This window comes from Pyrus communis, chromosome 13 (genome assembly GCF_963583255.1).
Source record: "Pyrus communis chromosome 13, drPyrComm1.1, whole genome shotgun sequence".
Taxonomy (NCBI): domain Eukaryota; kingdom Viridiplantae; phylum Streptophyta; class Magnoliopsida; order Rosales; family Rosaceae; genus Pyrus; species Pyrus communis.
In genome coordinates, this window is record NC_084815.1 from 24,597,986 (window position 1) to 24,613,889 (window position 15,904).

At 36.2% G+C, this 15,904-nt stretch overlaps 2 protein-coding genes across 2 annotated transcripts; both read left to right on the forward strand.

Moving 5' to 3' along the window:
- Positions 1 to 1,483: 1,483 nt before the first annotated feature.
- On the forward strand, positions 1,484 to 3,866 carry LOC137713676 (ethylene-responsive transcription factor ERF118-like). Its single transcript, XM_068453008.1, has 3 exons — positions 1,484 to 1,601; positions 1,820 to 2,021; positions 2,241 to 3,866. The coding sequence occupies exon 3, from the start codon at positions 2,413 to 2,415 to the stop codon at positions 3,436 to 3,438; it is 1,026 nt and encodes a 341-aa protein (XP_068309109.1). The 5' UTR covers positions 1,484 to 1,601; positions 1,820 to 2,021; positions 2,241 to 2,412; the 3' UTR covers positions 3,439 to 3,866.
- Positions 3,867 to 7,339: 3,473 nt separating this feature from the next.
- Positions 7,340 to 9,643, forward strand: LOC137713933 (zinc finger protein CONSTANS-LIKE 6-like). The gene is made up of 2 exons (XM_068453294.1): positions 7,340 to 8,819; positions 9,155 to 9,643. Exons 1-2 carry the CDS (start codon positions 7,815 to 7,817, stop codon positions 9,443 to 9,445), a joined length of 1,296 nt encoding a protein of 431 aa, XP_068309395.1. The 5' UTR covers positions 7,340 to 7,814; the 3' UTR covers positions 9,446 to 9,643.
- Positions 9,644 to 15,904: the final 6,261 nt, after the last annotated feature.

The following is a 15,904-nucleotide window of genomic DNA, read 5'->3' on the forward strand; positions in this document are numbered from 1 at the left end:
CTTTCTCCCCTCAATTCACAACTTCCCCTGTTCCAAACAAGTAAACACGTGGAAATTGAAATACAGTGGTAAAAGATAACACTTTGGTTTATTTAAAAAGAAAACTAATGAAAATGGCTAAAAAACTTTTAGTTTTAACGATAAAGATAAAATAAATGGTAAAATGAATAGTACCATGAAATTTTAATTGAACCCATATAATCTCTTTTTACACCCAACTTAAATTTTAAATGTTAATTATATTTTTTTATCCTAGTACATAATTACCATCAAGTACAAGATAAATTTAATAATACAATTAAAGTTATCAATAAACCCAAACAAACACCAAAGCGCAAACAAATCAACAACAACAACAATGGGAGATGCCATAGTGCTGAGATCGTCCAGGAGAGATGCCACTGTGCTGAGGTCAAACAAATCAAATGATATGCAGGAGAGATGCCATAGTGCTGAGATCGTCCAGGAAATATATCATAGTATATTTCCTATGATATATCGGGTGGAACAACCATGAATCGTTTAAGTTGAAAATGCCAAGGGCTTGGAAATCTTGGGTCTGTGGGAGCTTTGAAGAGAATAATTATCTCTTTGATCCAACTCACCATCACAAACATATATGATATATCCTCCTACCTTTATTTTGATCCTTGCATGCAAGCGGTAAATCATACTAAAAGATATGAAGTTTCATCCAACAAAATACATCCTAAAGATAAATATTCATCCGTAAAAGTAGTTGGTTAAATCCTCTACGTAATTGATAGATAGTCACAACTAGAGAGACGACTTCAACTTAAACCAAAGCAGGAAGAAAAATCAGAATAAAGAAACAATAGCATTTAGAATTCAGATTCAGACCATTTGAAACAAACCAAAAAACCCTTAAACTAGTGCGACAAGCTCTTTTGCAATATGATTGCAAGGACGATCATATTGTTTGGATTAAGAATTTGTCCACTTTTTCGTGGTCCTAACTTGAAATGGACTTCTCTTTGCAAATTTTGGGTTTTTATTTCTAAATGAGTGTACGGATAAATCTACAAACTGAATTGGGTTTGTGAGGGTAATTTAGATAGTAAATATGAGTTTAAAGAGATTGATAGTTTAATTAAAGTTGATATGGGTGAAAAGAGTAAGTTGGTTGTAGGAAGATATTATATGAATTTAAATAAAATTTCCTTTAACTTTTTAATATAAAAATGTGGTTTTCCGTTAAAATAAACAGTATCATGAACTTTTCGTTAAATTTTCAATTTAAACTTGAAATACCCAAAACAATCTTAAAACGAGCGTTTAAAATGACAAAACAATCCTTTATTATTGGTGGAGGCCCCACTTTTGTGCTACTGTAGGGAAAAGGCTGAATTGTAATTGTGACGCAAAACTGAAGCAGACACATGCTGTTTCCCAAATTCGTCGTCCTCTTCTCTCCCTCTTAAATGGCTCTTCCCCCAAATTGCCATTTCAGTCCCTCCAAAAAAAAAAAAAAACAGAGGGTGGGACTGAGGAGAGAGAAAGTAGAGGGAGAGAGGCTGGGGCTCGTGTGTGTTCTTCTTCAGAGATAACACCAAGAAAGCAGAATCATCACACCACCTTGAGTAAGAATCAAGCTTTCCCATTACCATTTTGGTTCCATCGAATTTCTTTTGATTTTTCGTAGATTTTATCTCCCTTTCCTGTAAAGTTCTTGAGGCTTTCTTTTGGGTAACAAAAAAGTTTGAATTTTCTCGGCCGTTGATTCCAAATCTTCTGCTTTTTTTTTATTCTGGGATCTTTTTCTGATCTGGGTTTCCGATTTCTTGTGTTATTTCCCCAGATTCTCTCCTGTTTTGCTATCTGCTTGCATAAATTAAGTTTTTTTTTCGAGAAAACAGAGGAGGTTGGCACAGAAGATTTATGTCGTCTAGATTTTATCTATCGACTGGAGCTCCGAAGAAGCTCTGGAAATCTTATCAGTCTCTCTTTTGCATGCACGAACAGATTTCATCTGTTTTTGGCATGCCATTAAGATCACAAAGGTATGTGGGTTTTATTTACTAATTATTAATTTATTACTCTAGTGTTTAATATTATGTGTTTTCAATTTTCAATTTTTATGATATTTAATGTACGAAAGAACATCAATATTTGTGCTTCGTGGAATTTTGTTTGATGGGTTTTTTGTTTTAGGGGTTTTTGATGGGTTTAAGGTCTTTGATTTGTTGTCATTTTTGTTTGCGTTGATGAACTTTGTGCAGGAGTTGTTCTGGAGTGAAGTGCTTTGAGGCTTTCAGATACAATTTTCGATTTCAGTTTCGATTTCTGGACTCGGGTTTTTGAGGGTTTTGGGTTTTTCTTGATATTTTGAGAGAATTTTTGTTTTCTTTTTCTTGTTTTTGGGTATAGGGGGTTTAGGGGTTTGAGTTCAAAATGCCGGGGATGAAAACCGTAGTCTTGAATCAACATGTGAGCTGGAACAAATTGAAGAAAAAGCAACCTACCATGGAAGAGAATGCAGGTTACATGAAGAGAATTCGGATTATATACAATGATCCTGATGCCACCGACTATTCGAGTGAAGATGGTGAGGAGTATGATATTGAGGGAAATCTATTTCAGCATTGTAAGCGCTTTGTCTCGGAGATTTTGGTTGTGGAAACGGAATGTGAATCATCTGCAGGGACCAATGGAGGCAAAATTGGTCATAGGATGGGCTTTGATGACTCTAAGAAATGTAATAGAGTGCTCCCTAAGGGAGTTCGACGTAGAAAATGGGGAAAATATGCAGCGGAGATTCAAGATCCTTTCCAAGGGATTCGAAAATGGCTTGGCACTTTTAATACAGCAGAGGAGGCTGCCGCTGCTTATCAGCAAAAGAAGCGTGAGTTTGAAACAATAAAGTCACAGCAAAAGATTAAGAGCCGCTGCAGAAACATTCAATTATCAGATACGCATGAGTTTGAGAGTTCGAAATTAATGGAGGGAGCCAAGCATGAGCTTCAGGGCGTTCCTTCATCAGAGGAGAGTCAGGATTCATCGTTTTGCCATCCGTCACCATCATCTGTGCTTGAAATATCTGGTTCAGCTTCGCTTAGTTTTGAACTCGAAAAGTTGAAAGAAGAATCTTGTGTGGAAGTTTCTGGGGGAGAAGGCGCTGTGCAGCAACCAGTTTTTGAAGAAGAGGAATCCATTCCAATGTTACCACCATTAGATGTCGAACAGTTGAATTTGGGATGCAAGGACAATTACGTGTTTTCTAGCTTGGACCAGTTCTTTGATGGCATGTGTGGTATTGTTGATGATGGTACGACAGACATAGTTGATTATCCCGTTTGCAACGATAAAAAAGGCGAGGTTATATGTCTTCCCCCACTCGACTCAGATTTTGGTCAGCAGGATTTCTCTTGGATTGATCAGAAACCAGAACAGGTTATGTCCATGAAGTTTTGTAGTTAGGAATTACCAGTAGTTTATCTAGTACATGTTGCACAATAAAAAGCTCAAGAAATGTTTGAGCAGCAGGTGTTTGAGGTTATCGTTTCCTATGTTCGGAGAGAGTTCTTGGGTTTTCATTGTGCTTTTCGGGGCCGTCCCAAGATTTTTCCAACTCTCATGACTTAGAGTGGTAATATGTGTGAGTAAGCTATTATATATTGAACCTTTGTTTCCTCCTTTTCATTTTGTATTAAGTTAGTAACGACGAATCATATGTGTCAAACTATGATTTGATTCGTCAAATTATGATTTTCAGGTGAGTAGGAATGACTTCGGAATCATTGTCGATTCTCAGATGTAAAAAGTTGCTTTGCTAAATGTTTAAGCGAAAGACAACTTGGCAGACAAGAATCATGTAACATAGGAAGAGACAAAAACAGTGGGTTTGGATTAGTGTATGGTGTGTGTCTGAGGAGGCGTGTCGTTGAAGGATAATTAAGGGCTACTAATATGGCCTGGAAAGGCGGCTAATTGAGGTTAAGCTGTCACTTTCAATTGATAAAAACTTTTGAGTCCACATGCTTAACCATCCATGAGTTCGCCGGCACGGTTCGATTTCGATGGGTCCGAAGCCACATTCAATAATATAAAGATGACCAAGTAAATTATGATATGTATGGAGGTCCTAAAGGTTTCGTTTAAAAATATTTTTAAAATGACTAAAAACGGTATTAGAGAAAACTTTTGTGTTTCAAAATTGCTTGAAGTACTTCCTCAAGTATCAGTTATGTGCTTCTTGTAGGAAGCACTTCAACTGTTTTTGAGGATTCACTTGTATTTTTGCTAAAGATTAGTTCTAAAAACATTTTCACCAACAGTCTATTCAACCATTTTAAAAGCACTTCAAAACGAACCATTTAAACGTGTACGGAACAAAACGTATGTACCCTCCCTGGGTCACAGCTTGAGTAGGAACTTCAGTACTGCTGCTATCATCTACGAAAAGCCAGTTCACATACAACGGCAAGATGATCGCTGCCCCAATGCTGCAAAGCAAAACAGAAACTTAGGAGAATTACAGAATCCCTTACTATAACTCATCACACTTACAAGTTTTCAGGTCAATATCTATGAGTATTTCACTTGTTATTTATCGATCTCTTCACTTTTCTACTGTATTGAACATAGTGAAGAAGCTTATGATGCTCTCTAACTCAAATAATTATTTTAATTCTCCTTTAAAGCAGGCTATGTGACTGATAAAGCATAAATAATTATGTTAATTCTCCTAATTGATAAAAATAAAAAACAAAAAACTCTCCTAATTAATCCTGTAATCGCATATATATCTTTACCTCCATCAGCATCACCATGGTCTTATCCACCCATGGAAATGGGTGCTTATACACGTACGAGAACACACAGCCCCAATATCCCTAATCACAGCAGATTGCTTACTCAATCTTCATACTACATCTTGTTGGTAGCCCTTGCCCTCTACTTTTTCTTGTGATAAAATTAATCAATGCCGGTTCTAAAGGTTCCCCATGTAAACTTCTTATTCTTTTGATTGATGTTCTGCAATTAGAGGCTCAATCCAACCAAAGAAATGACACAAAATGTCAAAAGCAGCAACATTTGCAATGTAATAGGCTTCTCCCCCTTTTCATTCGTGTCGTTTTAACTTGTAACCTAATAGTTACATTTGTTTGGAACATTCTCAGGCTCCTTAAGTTTCCACGCACATGTCAAATTCTGTTTGTGCAGACTACCATGGATCATAATTACCCTAATCTGCCCACTAATGTTAGCAGCTAAAATGTGTCAACGGAATTATGCTCACAAGTCAGAAATCTACCCGAGCTCAACCCATTATAAATTGGTATGGGTTGGGGTCGCTGAGCTATCCCACTAGGAAAACTTACACATACTATTTCAGTCCAAACTCTATCCAAAATGTCCAATGATTATCTGATCATCACATCGACTGCTTCTTCTTCATGAGGAAATATGGCTTGTAACTGTGTGTATTAGCCACCGCCATTAGTATTAGTATTTTTCTTATCACATGTCACGGAATAGAGGAATACTAGTGCGACATAATATCAGAGATTGTACCACAAAAATCTGCCCCTTTTCATAGCACAATTTCAAACTCAATATTGCTTCTTTTTATTTATTTATTTGTTTAATTTAATTTGAGTTTTGCTCTTTTAACCAAGCCTGAGTTGTTATAATCAACATACCAAACGTAATACAGACCACATTAGGGACTGAATCAGTCCCAAATACCCACAACATGGACTGTTTGTATCAGTGTGTAGTGGCTGTTTTCGTTGTTGTGTGAGTAGTTTTAATCAAATGGCCCATTAGACCAAACTGTTTGACAATTAAGTCTAAATTGTTCCTGCAGTGTGTTAGAGACAGCATGCAAATCTCCACCATGAACATATGTATGTGGAGTTCAGTTCCCTCACCAGTACTGGCCATTCGTTCTTGTCCCAAGCCAAAAGCTAGCTAACGTGGCACCTATCTTTTCTTAGAGCACACAGATGTCGAAAGCAAATTCGATCCCACTATTTCATCAGTTGCCTAGATTTCAAGCCATCATGGTCAAATTGACAATAACATTGTACTACGATTATTATTGTTCTTGGACATGATTTATGTATCACGTATGGATGACAAACTTGCAGGATAGTTTGTTTAATACATGTCGAACCCATCACTCTTCTTCCCTCGTGATATCAATACCAATCTTTCATAATTATGCTCTCTTAAACTCAATTTATAGGATTTAGTGGCCGCAATTTGAGTTCTAGAGAATTGAGGCTCAAGTTGAGTTTTAAAAGATTAAATGAGACTTGAGTTCAGTTTCAGCTTTTATAAAGAGTACAAAAACCATAGATGCTACAATAACAAAGTTTGGATCTGGCATGGGCAGTTTTTTTTTTTATGGTTTTGTACAACTTTGGCAGCATTCTTGCCCATACCAAGATTGGTTTTTTGCACAGAAATTTAATGAAATTTCGTCCTGGCTTTACGCACCAACTGTAAACTTGTCTTGATTAGCAATTTTTCAGCTGAATATTGAAAAGAAAAAATTTATCTTCTTATTACCAAATAATCACACACAATTAGCAAATGTGGATGTGTCCATATTACCATTCAATTGTTTTGCACTTGTGCGTGTGAGACATTCCCAAGGCGTCCTAGTCAATCAACTTGCTGCTAACGATTGTGGGCGGTGACACAATAGAGATATTTTTCAATGTGCCGGGAATACCGGATGATACACCATGTGTCATTATAAAAATAGTGGGATATGTGTCAAAAGGTTAATAACTTAAAAAATAAAATTTCTTATATAAAAACACGTGGTATACCACTCGTGTTTCACTCGTGTTTCGGTCACAATGAAAATTTTCTTGACACAATAAGATGGATTCAATCCACGATCAAGTGGTTGGTTTTGGGTAATACTTTGGAATTTATCTCTTGATTTGTAATTTGGAGTTCTCATAGCCCACTCGTTAGTGCTAAAGCTGCTCCTTAGCGCTCATAGCCGCTCGTTAGTGCTAAAATTACTCTTTAATTCGTAGTTGTACTATTACTGTTTTTATCTCAGATTCGTTTACCAACATAAGTAATGAGCAACACACCTGAATTTAGCAGATGGTCCCGCAGAAAATTCATCATCTGGAGCAGAATCACATTCACATAGTGGTTTAGGGTGAAAGTGAGAGATGGGAGCCACAAGAGAGTTGAAAGAAACCCTAGGGGGGGGGGGGACCAAAAACGAGTTTTTAAAGGTCTTCATATGAATTAATGAAATTATAGAAACAAACCAACAAAATATTCTTTCTCATTTTTCTCCCATAAAACACAGTACATAAAAAACACAAAAGAGGGCAATTGTGGCCTTCCCTAACCCTAGTTTGGTCCCACATGGATCCCCCAATTTGACTTGCAGCCAATAAGAGTTCAGAGAAAAAGATGAAGCTCAGAAGCTTAGCCAATGAGCAGTGATATACTACCTCCTTGTGGGTCCCGAGAAGCTTTAGCAACATCCTCTCCTCTTTTCCTAATGTAGCAAAGCACCACAACAACAGCAGGGGCATGAAGGTAAGAGTAAAAGCTGGATCTTCCTTTTACTCTCACACTCTTCTCCCAGTCCCCACGCTATAATTATTGAACCATTTGGGCCCCTAAATAAATATGTGAAGCCACCTTAATATTCCTTGTTCTTGAGTTGTGACTACTTACAACAAAAGCACTTTGTTCACCTCAACATTCCTCCTGAGTTCAGTTGTGACTTATAACAAAAGCACTTGTTCATCGGTTTGATTCTTGCTAATTTTATCAAACACTTTGCAGTTTGCTGCTGCTGCTGCAATATGATCACTGATAAGAAAGCTGCGAATGCAATGGGAGGCAACACAGCTCGAGCTTGCGATAGCTGTTTGGTGAAACGGGCACGATGGTTTTGTGCTGCTGATGATGCTTTTCTTTGCCAAAGATGCGATGCCTCGGTGCACTCGGCGAACCAGTTAGCAAGCAGACACGAGAGGGTTCGGCTCCAAGGTTCATCTTTCAAGGCCAATGAGCCGATGCAGCTGACTGCAGACCAAGCTACACCGGCTTGGCACAGGGGGTTCAAGCGCAAGGCACGAACCCCTCGCCACAACAAGAAGCCTGGATTCGCAATCAAAGAGGAGCAAGAGAAAGTAGGGTTACACCCTCCTCTACCTTTTGTTCCGGAAATTGGGTGCGAAGAAGCAAATTTAATGGAGGATGAGGAAAATGAAGATCTAGAGCAGCTTCTTTATAGGGTTCCAATTTACGACCCTTTTGCAGCCAAGCTTTGCAATATTTCATCAACTGATCAAGTTGAGAACAATACTGATGCTATTAATCTCGATGATGAAGAGATTGAGATCAGAAATATGGGAGATAATCATGAAGGAGTACAGGATGACTTGGACAAACTGGGAGGGTTTCTACCAACGGATATGGAGCTCGCGGAGTTTGCTGCTGATGTGGAGAACCTCCTTGGAGGGGGACTAGATGAGGATTGTAGTGACATCAAAGGAGTCCTGGGGCTATTGGACGATGGTAAAGAAGTGAAGGTTGAAGAGGAAGTTGAAGGGATGGAATTTAATCCTTCTATCTTGGATTGGAACTTGGATTACGATAAGTCATCAGCTGTACCGGTACAAATGGGAAGTGAGGACAAGGAGGAAGAGGAGAAGCTAGTCCTGCTCACGGGGGTGAAGAGGAAGAAGATATGTTTGAGGCTAGATTATGACACAGTCATCACTGCCTGGGCAAGTCAAGGCTCTCCGTGGACGAACGGAACTCGACCGGAACTCAACCCTGACGACGGATGGCTAGACTGCATGGTAACAATACTACTCTCTCTCACTCAAGCATACTCATTTGAATCACTCAGGTGTACTCTTCTGCATGTGATTACTGTCAACTGAATACTGAAAAGAGTAAAAAAAATCATGTGCATATGATTACATTATATTCAATGATTCATAATTGCATAACAAATCCATTAGACATTTTTAATTAACTCTGTGTGGATGATTGCCTATATAATTATAATCTATCTACCTTGTGTTACTTAAGTAAGACTATTATTAAGCTAGCAAAATTTTTACAAAACCTAATTAGGTTTTTTTTTCCTTTCGTTAAAAAATTAGGGTTATGTATTATGTGGTTATTGCAGGGTATGTGGCCTACAGGAATTCCTCAACCACATGGAGATACTGCAGGAAGTGTAAGTGGAAGAGGCGATGACCGGGGAAGAGAAGCAAGAGTTTCGAGGTACAGAGAGAAACGAAGGACACGATTGTTTTCGAAGAAGATAAGATACGAAGTTAGGAAGCTGAACGCGGAGAAGCGGCCTAGAATGAAAGGTCGGTTCGTTAAGAGGACAACGTCCGGCTTTGGTGGGGTGGGAAGTAGTAGTAGTAATGCTCCTGCGGCTGCATTTCCCTACCTCATGATCAATAAATAACAGTACGTAGCTGTAGTTCTCGTGATGATTTTCATGAACATCCCAATTTTGCTTGTTTAATTTCATGGCAAAATTGGACTGACGTTGATGTATATATGCAATGTGCCAGAAATATAAGGCCTGCATTTGTAGAATAAATGAAGTAAGTTGGTAGCTTATAACTAACACAGTTAGGATTGGTTTGGTATTACTGTGCTTTGAAAAAAAAAATGATTTTGCTGTGCTGTGAGAATAAGGCCTGGTTTGGTACTGAGGTGATTCTGAAAAAAGCTGGGAGCTATTTTTGTGTTTGGTAAACATTCAGCTTCAGCTTTTTTTCACAGTTTTGGGTGAAAAAAAAGCCAAAAACAAGAAGCTGCAAAACTCAGCTTTGAAAAACTGGCTTTTTTTCACATCTGTTTTACATAAAAGTTTACCAAACACTATAATACTGTTTTTTTTTTTTTTTTTTCAAAAGTACTTTTACAAAAATGTTTACCAAACACTCTGCTACTTTATTTCACAGCTGCTTATTCTCACAGCATAGTAAAAGCAACTTTTTTTTCAAAGCACAACAATACCAAACCAGTCCTAAGCCCTAGTTTGGTACTAAGGTGATTCTGAAAAAAATGGCTATAAAAAAAAGTTAGGAGCTTTTTTATGTTTGGTAAACATTCAGCTTCAGCTTTTTTTTCACAGTTTTGGGTGAAAAAAGCCAAAAACACAAAGCTGCAAAACCCAGCTTTGAAAAACCAGCTTTTTTTCATATCTGTTTTACATAAAAGTTTATCAAACACTATAATACTGCTTTTTTTTTTCTTTTTCTTTTTTTTTTCAAAAGCACTTTCACAAAAAAGTTTACCAAACATTTTGTTACTTTATTTCATAGCTGCTTATTCTCACAGCACAGCAGAAGCAATTTTTTTTCAAAGCACAGTAATACCAAACCAGCCCTAAGCAGCTGTGAAATAAAGCAGCAAAGTGTTTGGTAAACTTTTTTTTTGTAAAAAAGCAATATTATAGTGTTTGATAAACGTTTTTGTAAAACAGATGTGAAAAAAGCTGGTTTTTCAAAGTTGAGTTTTGTAGCTTTGTGTTTTTGGCTTTTTTTCACCCAAAACTGTGAAAAAAAAGATGAAGCTGAATGTTTACCAAACATAAAAAAACTCTCAGCTTTTTTTGATAGCCACTTTTTTCAGAATCACCTTAGTACCAAACAGTGGCGAAGCTATGTAGGGGCAAGGAGGGGCGGCGACCCCTCCGGTCGCCAAAAATCAACACTAAAATTGAGGAACCGCCCCTCTGGTTCGTCTTTACTCGTCGGAGAATCTGGTTCTGTAACGACTGCATTGCTCTGTGTGGGGCTGCTAGGGTTCATATTTTTTTTTTAAATACCCAAGTCATACGATGTCGTTTTGGACCTGGGTTTAAAATTAATTTGAAACGACGTCATTTTATTGAATAAAAGCTTGAAACTTCGCTTCCTTCTTGGGTTGCAAACTTGGAAGCGTGTCCGTATCTTTCTATTTCTCAGACATTCCCTGCCTTCTTTCCTCTCTCTCTTGGATTGTTTACTTAGTCTATGGCATTCTTTCTGCATCCCAAATCAGCTGTGATCAAGCAGATCAGAATCCATTGGGGGCGGTGCAGACATTGCTTATTTTGTATTTTGTATTTTGTATTTTATGTTTTATTAATTTTTCCTTTGGCTAAAATGCAGTACATAATTAAAATGAGAAACGTTTACTCTTTTATATTTCGCCCCTCCTTCTGGTAATTTCTGGCTTCGCCATTGGTACCAAACTAGGGCTTAGTCCTTCTCTTTCACTACTAATAACTAGCTAGTCCTGGAAATCCGAAGCTTCACTGAACAAGATCAGAAGAGCTCTCTCTCTCTTTCTCTCTTATACTTAGAAAAACACTATAACCAATATAACTTTGAAAATATGTGTGCTAATTTATGTATGTATAGCTAACAATTTGTTGGCAATAGCTACTAGAGTTGAGTAACAACATTCATGTTTTCTAAATGTACAGAAGAGTGAAAATTTTGAAATCCCCCTTGAACTTATACGTACTTAACTTCTTATTACCCTTACGTGGGTTGTACATGCCTTCATCTAATGAAAATTTGGATGGAATGTGAAGAAAATAGAAGGTATGGGGAAATTGGCTACAAACATTAATTTGAGTCCGTAATTTACTAAAAGAAAAGTTAAGAGTAAATCAGAAGGCAAATACAAGTTCATGGAGTATTTTGACAATTTACTTAACGGACTCCTGGGTTGATAATGATATTTTAGTTTACTTCTCTACATCACATTTAATCAAATTGGCAATTGAAAGTTGATTATTAGAATGCCTAAACGTGAGCGTTCAACCAAAAACGAAGTCGTAACGGTTACAGAGATACAAAAATATCTTTCAAACACGACATAGATAATACACGTACAATCATAATATCATATATATCTTTCTTGTTATGAATATGATGGTACAATATATATATATATATATATATATATATATATATATATATGTATGTATGTATATATTGATAAGTCAATTTCGTGGATAAGGACCCTAAAAAGCTTTTGTGCACAGCCATCACATAAGTTGAAATAGAAATCACGATTCAGAAACCAAGTCACAGTATATTTTTTTTATCCACGTTTTTGGGAGCACGGTTAAATTTTGATTCATTTTATTGGCAAAAGTTAAATTTGAAGAGAGAAAAGGGAAAAAAAAGATTGACAAAACCTGGCCAAGTTGATCAACAGATTCCAGCATTGGGTGACATTCACCACTGTAAATTTCATGCAGTTGCTAATTGGTAGATTCAGTTAACGCAAATAAATGTCTTGGAATAAGAATTAGGGTTTCTTCCTACTAGCTAAGCAATACCAATAAGAAGACGATCTTTTTTGTCAGATATTTGCATGAGTAGAGTCTTGTGGAAAAAGAAAAAACGTGGTTGTGTTTCTCACGAGAGAAGGAGAAAGTGATAATGCACGTGGGTGAGGACCACCAAACAAAAACCCTAAGCCCCATTCTATTTATACTGATTTGGTTCTGAATTATTACATGGATATAAATGAATGAATGATTTTTTTTTTTTTTAAATTCAGTCCTTAAACTGGCAATTATGGTTGTGGTAGTAGTAGTGGCGGGTATGGTTGTGGTGGTAGTGGTTTAGTAGTATTGTGGTGGTGGTGACAACCAAAAAAGTGTAAATAAAAAACTAAAAATAAGATAATACATAAAGGAAACCACTGCTCTAAAAATCACCGCTTAGTGTTGGCTCTCGATTAATTCTTAAGCGTTTGAAAATTAATAAAGGGCACCTAAGCTTTCTCAGGTGTCCGACTAGGCGCCCACTTCACCTGCTTAGACCCGTATAGGTCATGACTCTTACTTAGACAGAAAATAGAAAACTTTTATTTTGCATTTTATTTTTATTCAATAAATTGTAAGAGACTAGTTGAATACTTGAATGAACACCTTGGTCTCCATATTTTTAACATGTTCTATTACCTTATTCTATATGTCATTTTATTTTATATAATACAATTAGTATTTTTTTTTAAGTATAAATAAACACTTATTTATAGAATATATATACTTAAATCCATCTAGTCCGCCTCAATCCTGCCAAGCCGCCTAATCACTAGGCACCAACTCATTACCCGACTAGCGCTTTATGTCTTTTAAAACCTTGGAGAAAACTATGGAGTACTTGCAGTGGAGTTACCAACCATAGATGACCAATTGGGCTTGGAGTTGGACCCACTCTAGTGAAAGCCCAATGGAAACATCTTAAGCAACGTTCAACTCCATTACCATTTTAGTATAGTAAAACTTCTATAAAGTTATAAAGTTGTGACCAAATCGAATTTATAACTAGGGATGTTATTATATTAATAAAAGTGTAGTTAAAAATTATTATTTGTTGACTTATTTACCCTTAATAAATGCTAGTGTTTTCTAAATAGAATTTCTTGGACGCCAAGTATTTTATTTTTTGCACATATGTACGTACAAGCTCATAGCATCAACTCTAAAAACTAAAGCATTGTCCCAAACTAGTTTAGATAAATATTATAGTTCATCTTAAACTTTTTTGTGATATTGCATTTTTTTTTTTACTGATTGACAATCATTATATGGAGACGTGTTTCATTAATTAAGATGAGATAAAGAAAAGTTATAACTTATTCTAATATGGAGTTCGTTACTATATATATATATAACTGATCTCAAGCTGGAACATGAATATTTTTTTTATGATTTTAAGAAGGTTATTCGTTTATTGAGCTTCTTTCAAAGCAATCAACCACCAATCCTTTTCTCAAGTCAAGTAATATAAAAAATAAATACAAAATCAACACAATTATTATAATTTTGCATACATGGGATGCGATGTGAACTACTAATATAGTTTAAAATACAGCTTATTATCAAGATTTTAGACTAATTTTATGTAAAATTAATCAAAAATTTCCATTACGTCTTCTTCTTACACGTCTTCCATAATATTTTTATAGTTGATTATATGCCTTATATTGACATCGACAAGTACACGAAGGTTTGTGTATATATATACATACAGGTTCTTTATGCAATGAGATTTCATTTTATTATTATTTTTAAATAAGGATTAATTGTGGGATTCATTTTACATTGAATTTCAACAATCCGAACTGTTTATTTTGTAAGTTTCTATTCATAGATCATGCTTGTAAAAATTCAATTCAATCTGAAACCATTTGCCTATTTAATTATCATGATGAAATTTCATTGTGTCTTATAGAACAAAGTGTTCATTAATTTCTTTGAACTCAATTAGATGTCTTAAATATTTCCGATTTGGCTAATATTTTGTAAGGATAATCTATGAGGTGCAACCTGAAAAATAAACGGTTTGGATTATTGAAGTTCGATGTGATGTGTGCCCCACAACTAATTATGTATATGTAAGATGTAGAATTATAGCTCGTTTGGAAATACTTTTAAAATGACTAAAATCGCTTTGGGAAAAATGCTTTTGAAACCAATCTTTTGTAAAAGTCCAAGTGAACCCTTAAAAAAAAAAATAATAATAATTTTAAGTATTTTTTGCAAGAAACACATATCTAGTCCTTCTTCTAAAAAGCAACTAAAGTATTTTTAAAACTCAAAATCAATTTCACTAAAAACGTTTCGAGTTATTTTAAAAGGACTTCTAAATGAAACCTTATATAACTTGAATATTAACTAGCTAATCAATTTGTTAAGAGCGATCATACAACAAAGTCACTTTGTTAAGAGTCCAGATGAATACTTTGGATTCTGCTCCCACTCAAGGACATGGGGTAGCTTATTCTTAACGTAAATTAAGAGACATAACTAAGTAGAAAGTATATAAAGTCAAAAGAAAGTGTGAAGATCACTTCCGATTCTATAAGTTTTTCTTTAAAAATAACCCTGATTCAATATGTCATATCTAGACCTTCCAGTGCCATTAGTAAACGTTGAAAAGAAATCTTGTATAACTGTCCGGTTCATTGGTTGTCTTGCCGTGCCGTGCCCGAAGAAGGAGCCACCATGATGTAAAACCAGTTTTTATATTTATTTCTTCCTTTGTTTTTTTTTTTTTTTAATACGAGCATGCAACAAAAATGTTATCATGTAATCTTCAAAATGTAATTTCTAAATTACGTTTTTATAACATATAATCAGTGTAGAATGATTCATTTAGAATGTCAATAACAAAGCAATGAGGTGCATATGTGTCCTTGCTCTTACTTGAAGATATATTTGTTGAGGACAAAACCTATCACTCCTCAATACGTTATTATGCATCATAGTTAAGAATATTCCCATACTGTCATCATCATCGGGAGTTAAAAATTCATTGTGTACTATACAAGGAAGAGAGAGAGAGAGAGAGAGAGAGAGAGAGAGAGAGAGAGAGAGGAGTCATTTTCTAGCATTGAGAGAGAAGAGAGCGAGGGGAAGAGCTAGATTACTTGCAATATAAGTGATCGATCTTGAGGAGCCGATATCGATATGTGAATATGATGGATCGACGGAGAGGGAACTCCCTTCGGACCAATTCAGAGGGCTGAGGAGTGGCTAGAGCTGTCATCTCATGCATTTGGCTACTCCCTTTATATTTCCCAACCCTAGTAGCGTGCTGTGCTGCCTGCGCAGCTGTAGAACTCAATTTAGCTGTTGCATTGGAGATGATCGATATACTGAGTGTTAACGGTTTGGCCCGGTGCACGGTGTGGGAGCAACTCCTTCCGCGCTTGGTCTGCCCATTGGACTGAAGGGAGCTCCGGCCACCACCGGCTTCATCACGCCAAAATTAACAGAGTCAAGTGCATGATTTTCTTTTCTTTCTGTTGTCTGCTTTAAAGACCAACCATTCTCATCGTTGTCATATTCTCGTCGCTGATAATCGTCGGATGTTACTTATACTATCTTAATTTTCATTAA

Excerpts from the sequence above, each read along its gene's own strand:
- LOC137713676 (XM_068453008.1), top strand. The coding sequence starts at position 2,413 with ATGCCGGGGATGAAAACCGTAGTCTTGAATCAACATGTGAGCTGGAAC.
- LOC137713933 (XM_068453294.1), top strand. The coding sequence starts at position 7,815 with ATGATCACTGATAAGAAAGCTGCGAATGCAATGGGAGGCAACACAGCT. Across the intron at positions 8,820-9,154 it reads ACGGATGGCTAGACTGCATG|GGTATGTGGCCTACAGGAAT; the intron begins GTAACAATACTA and ends TGGTTATTGCAG.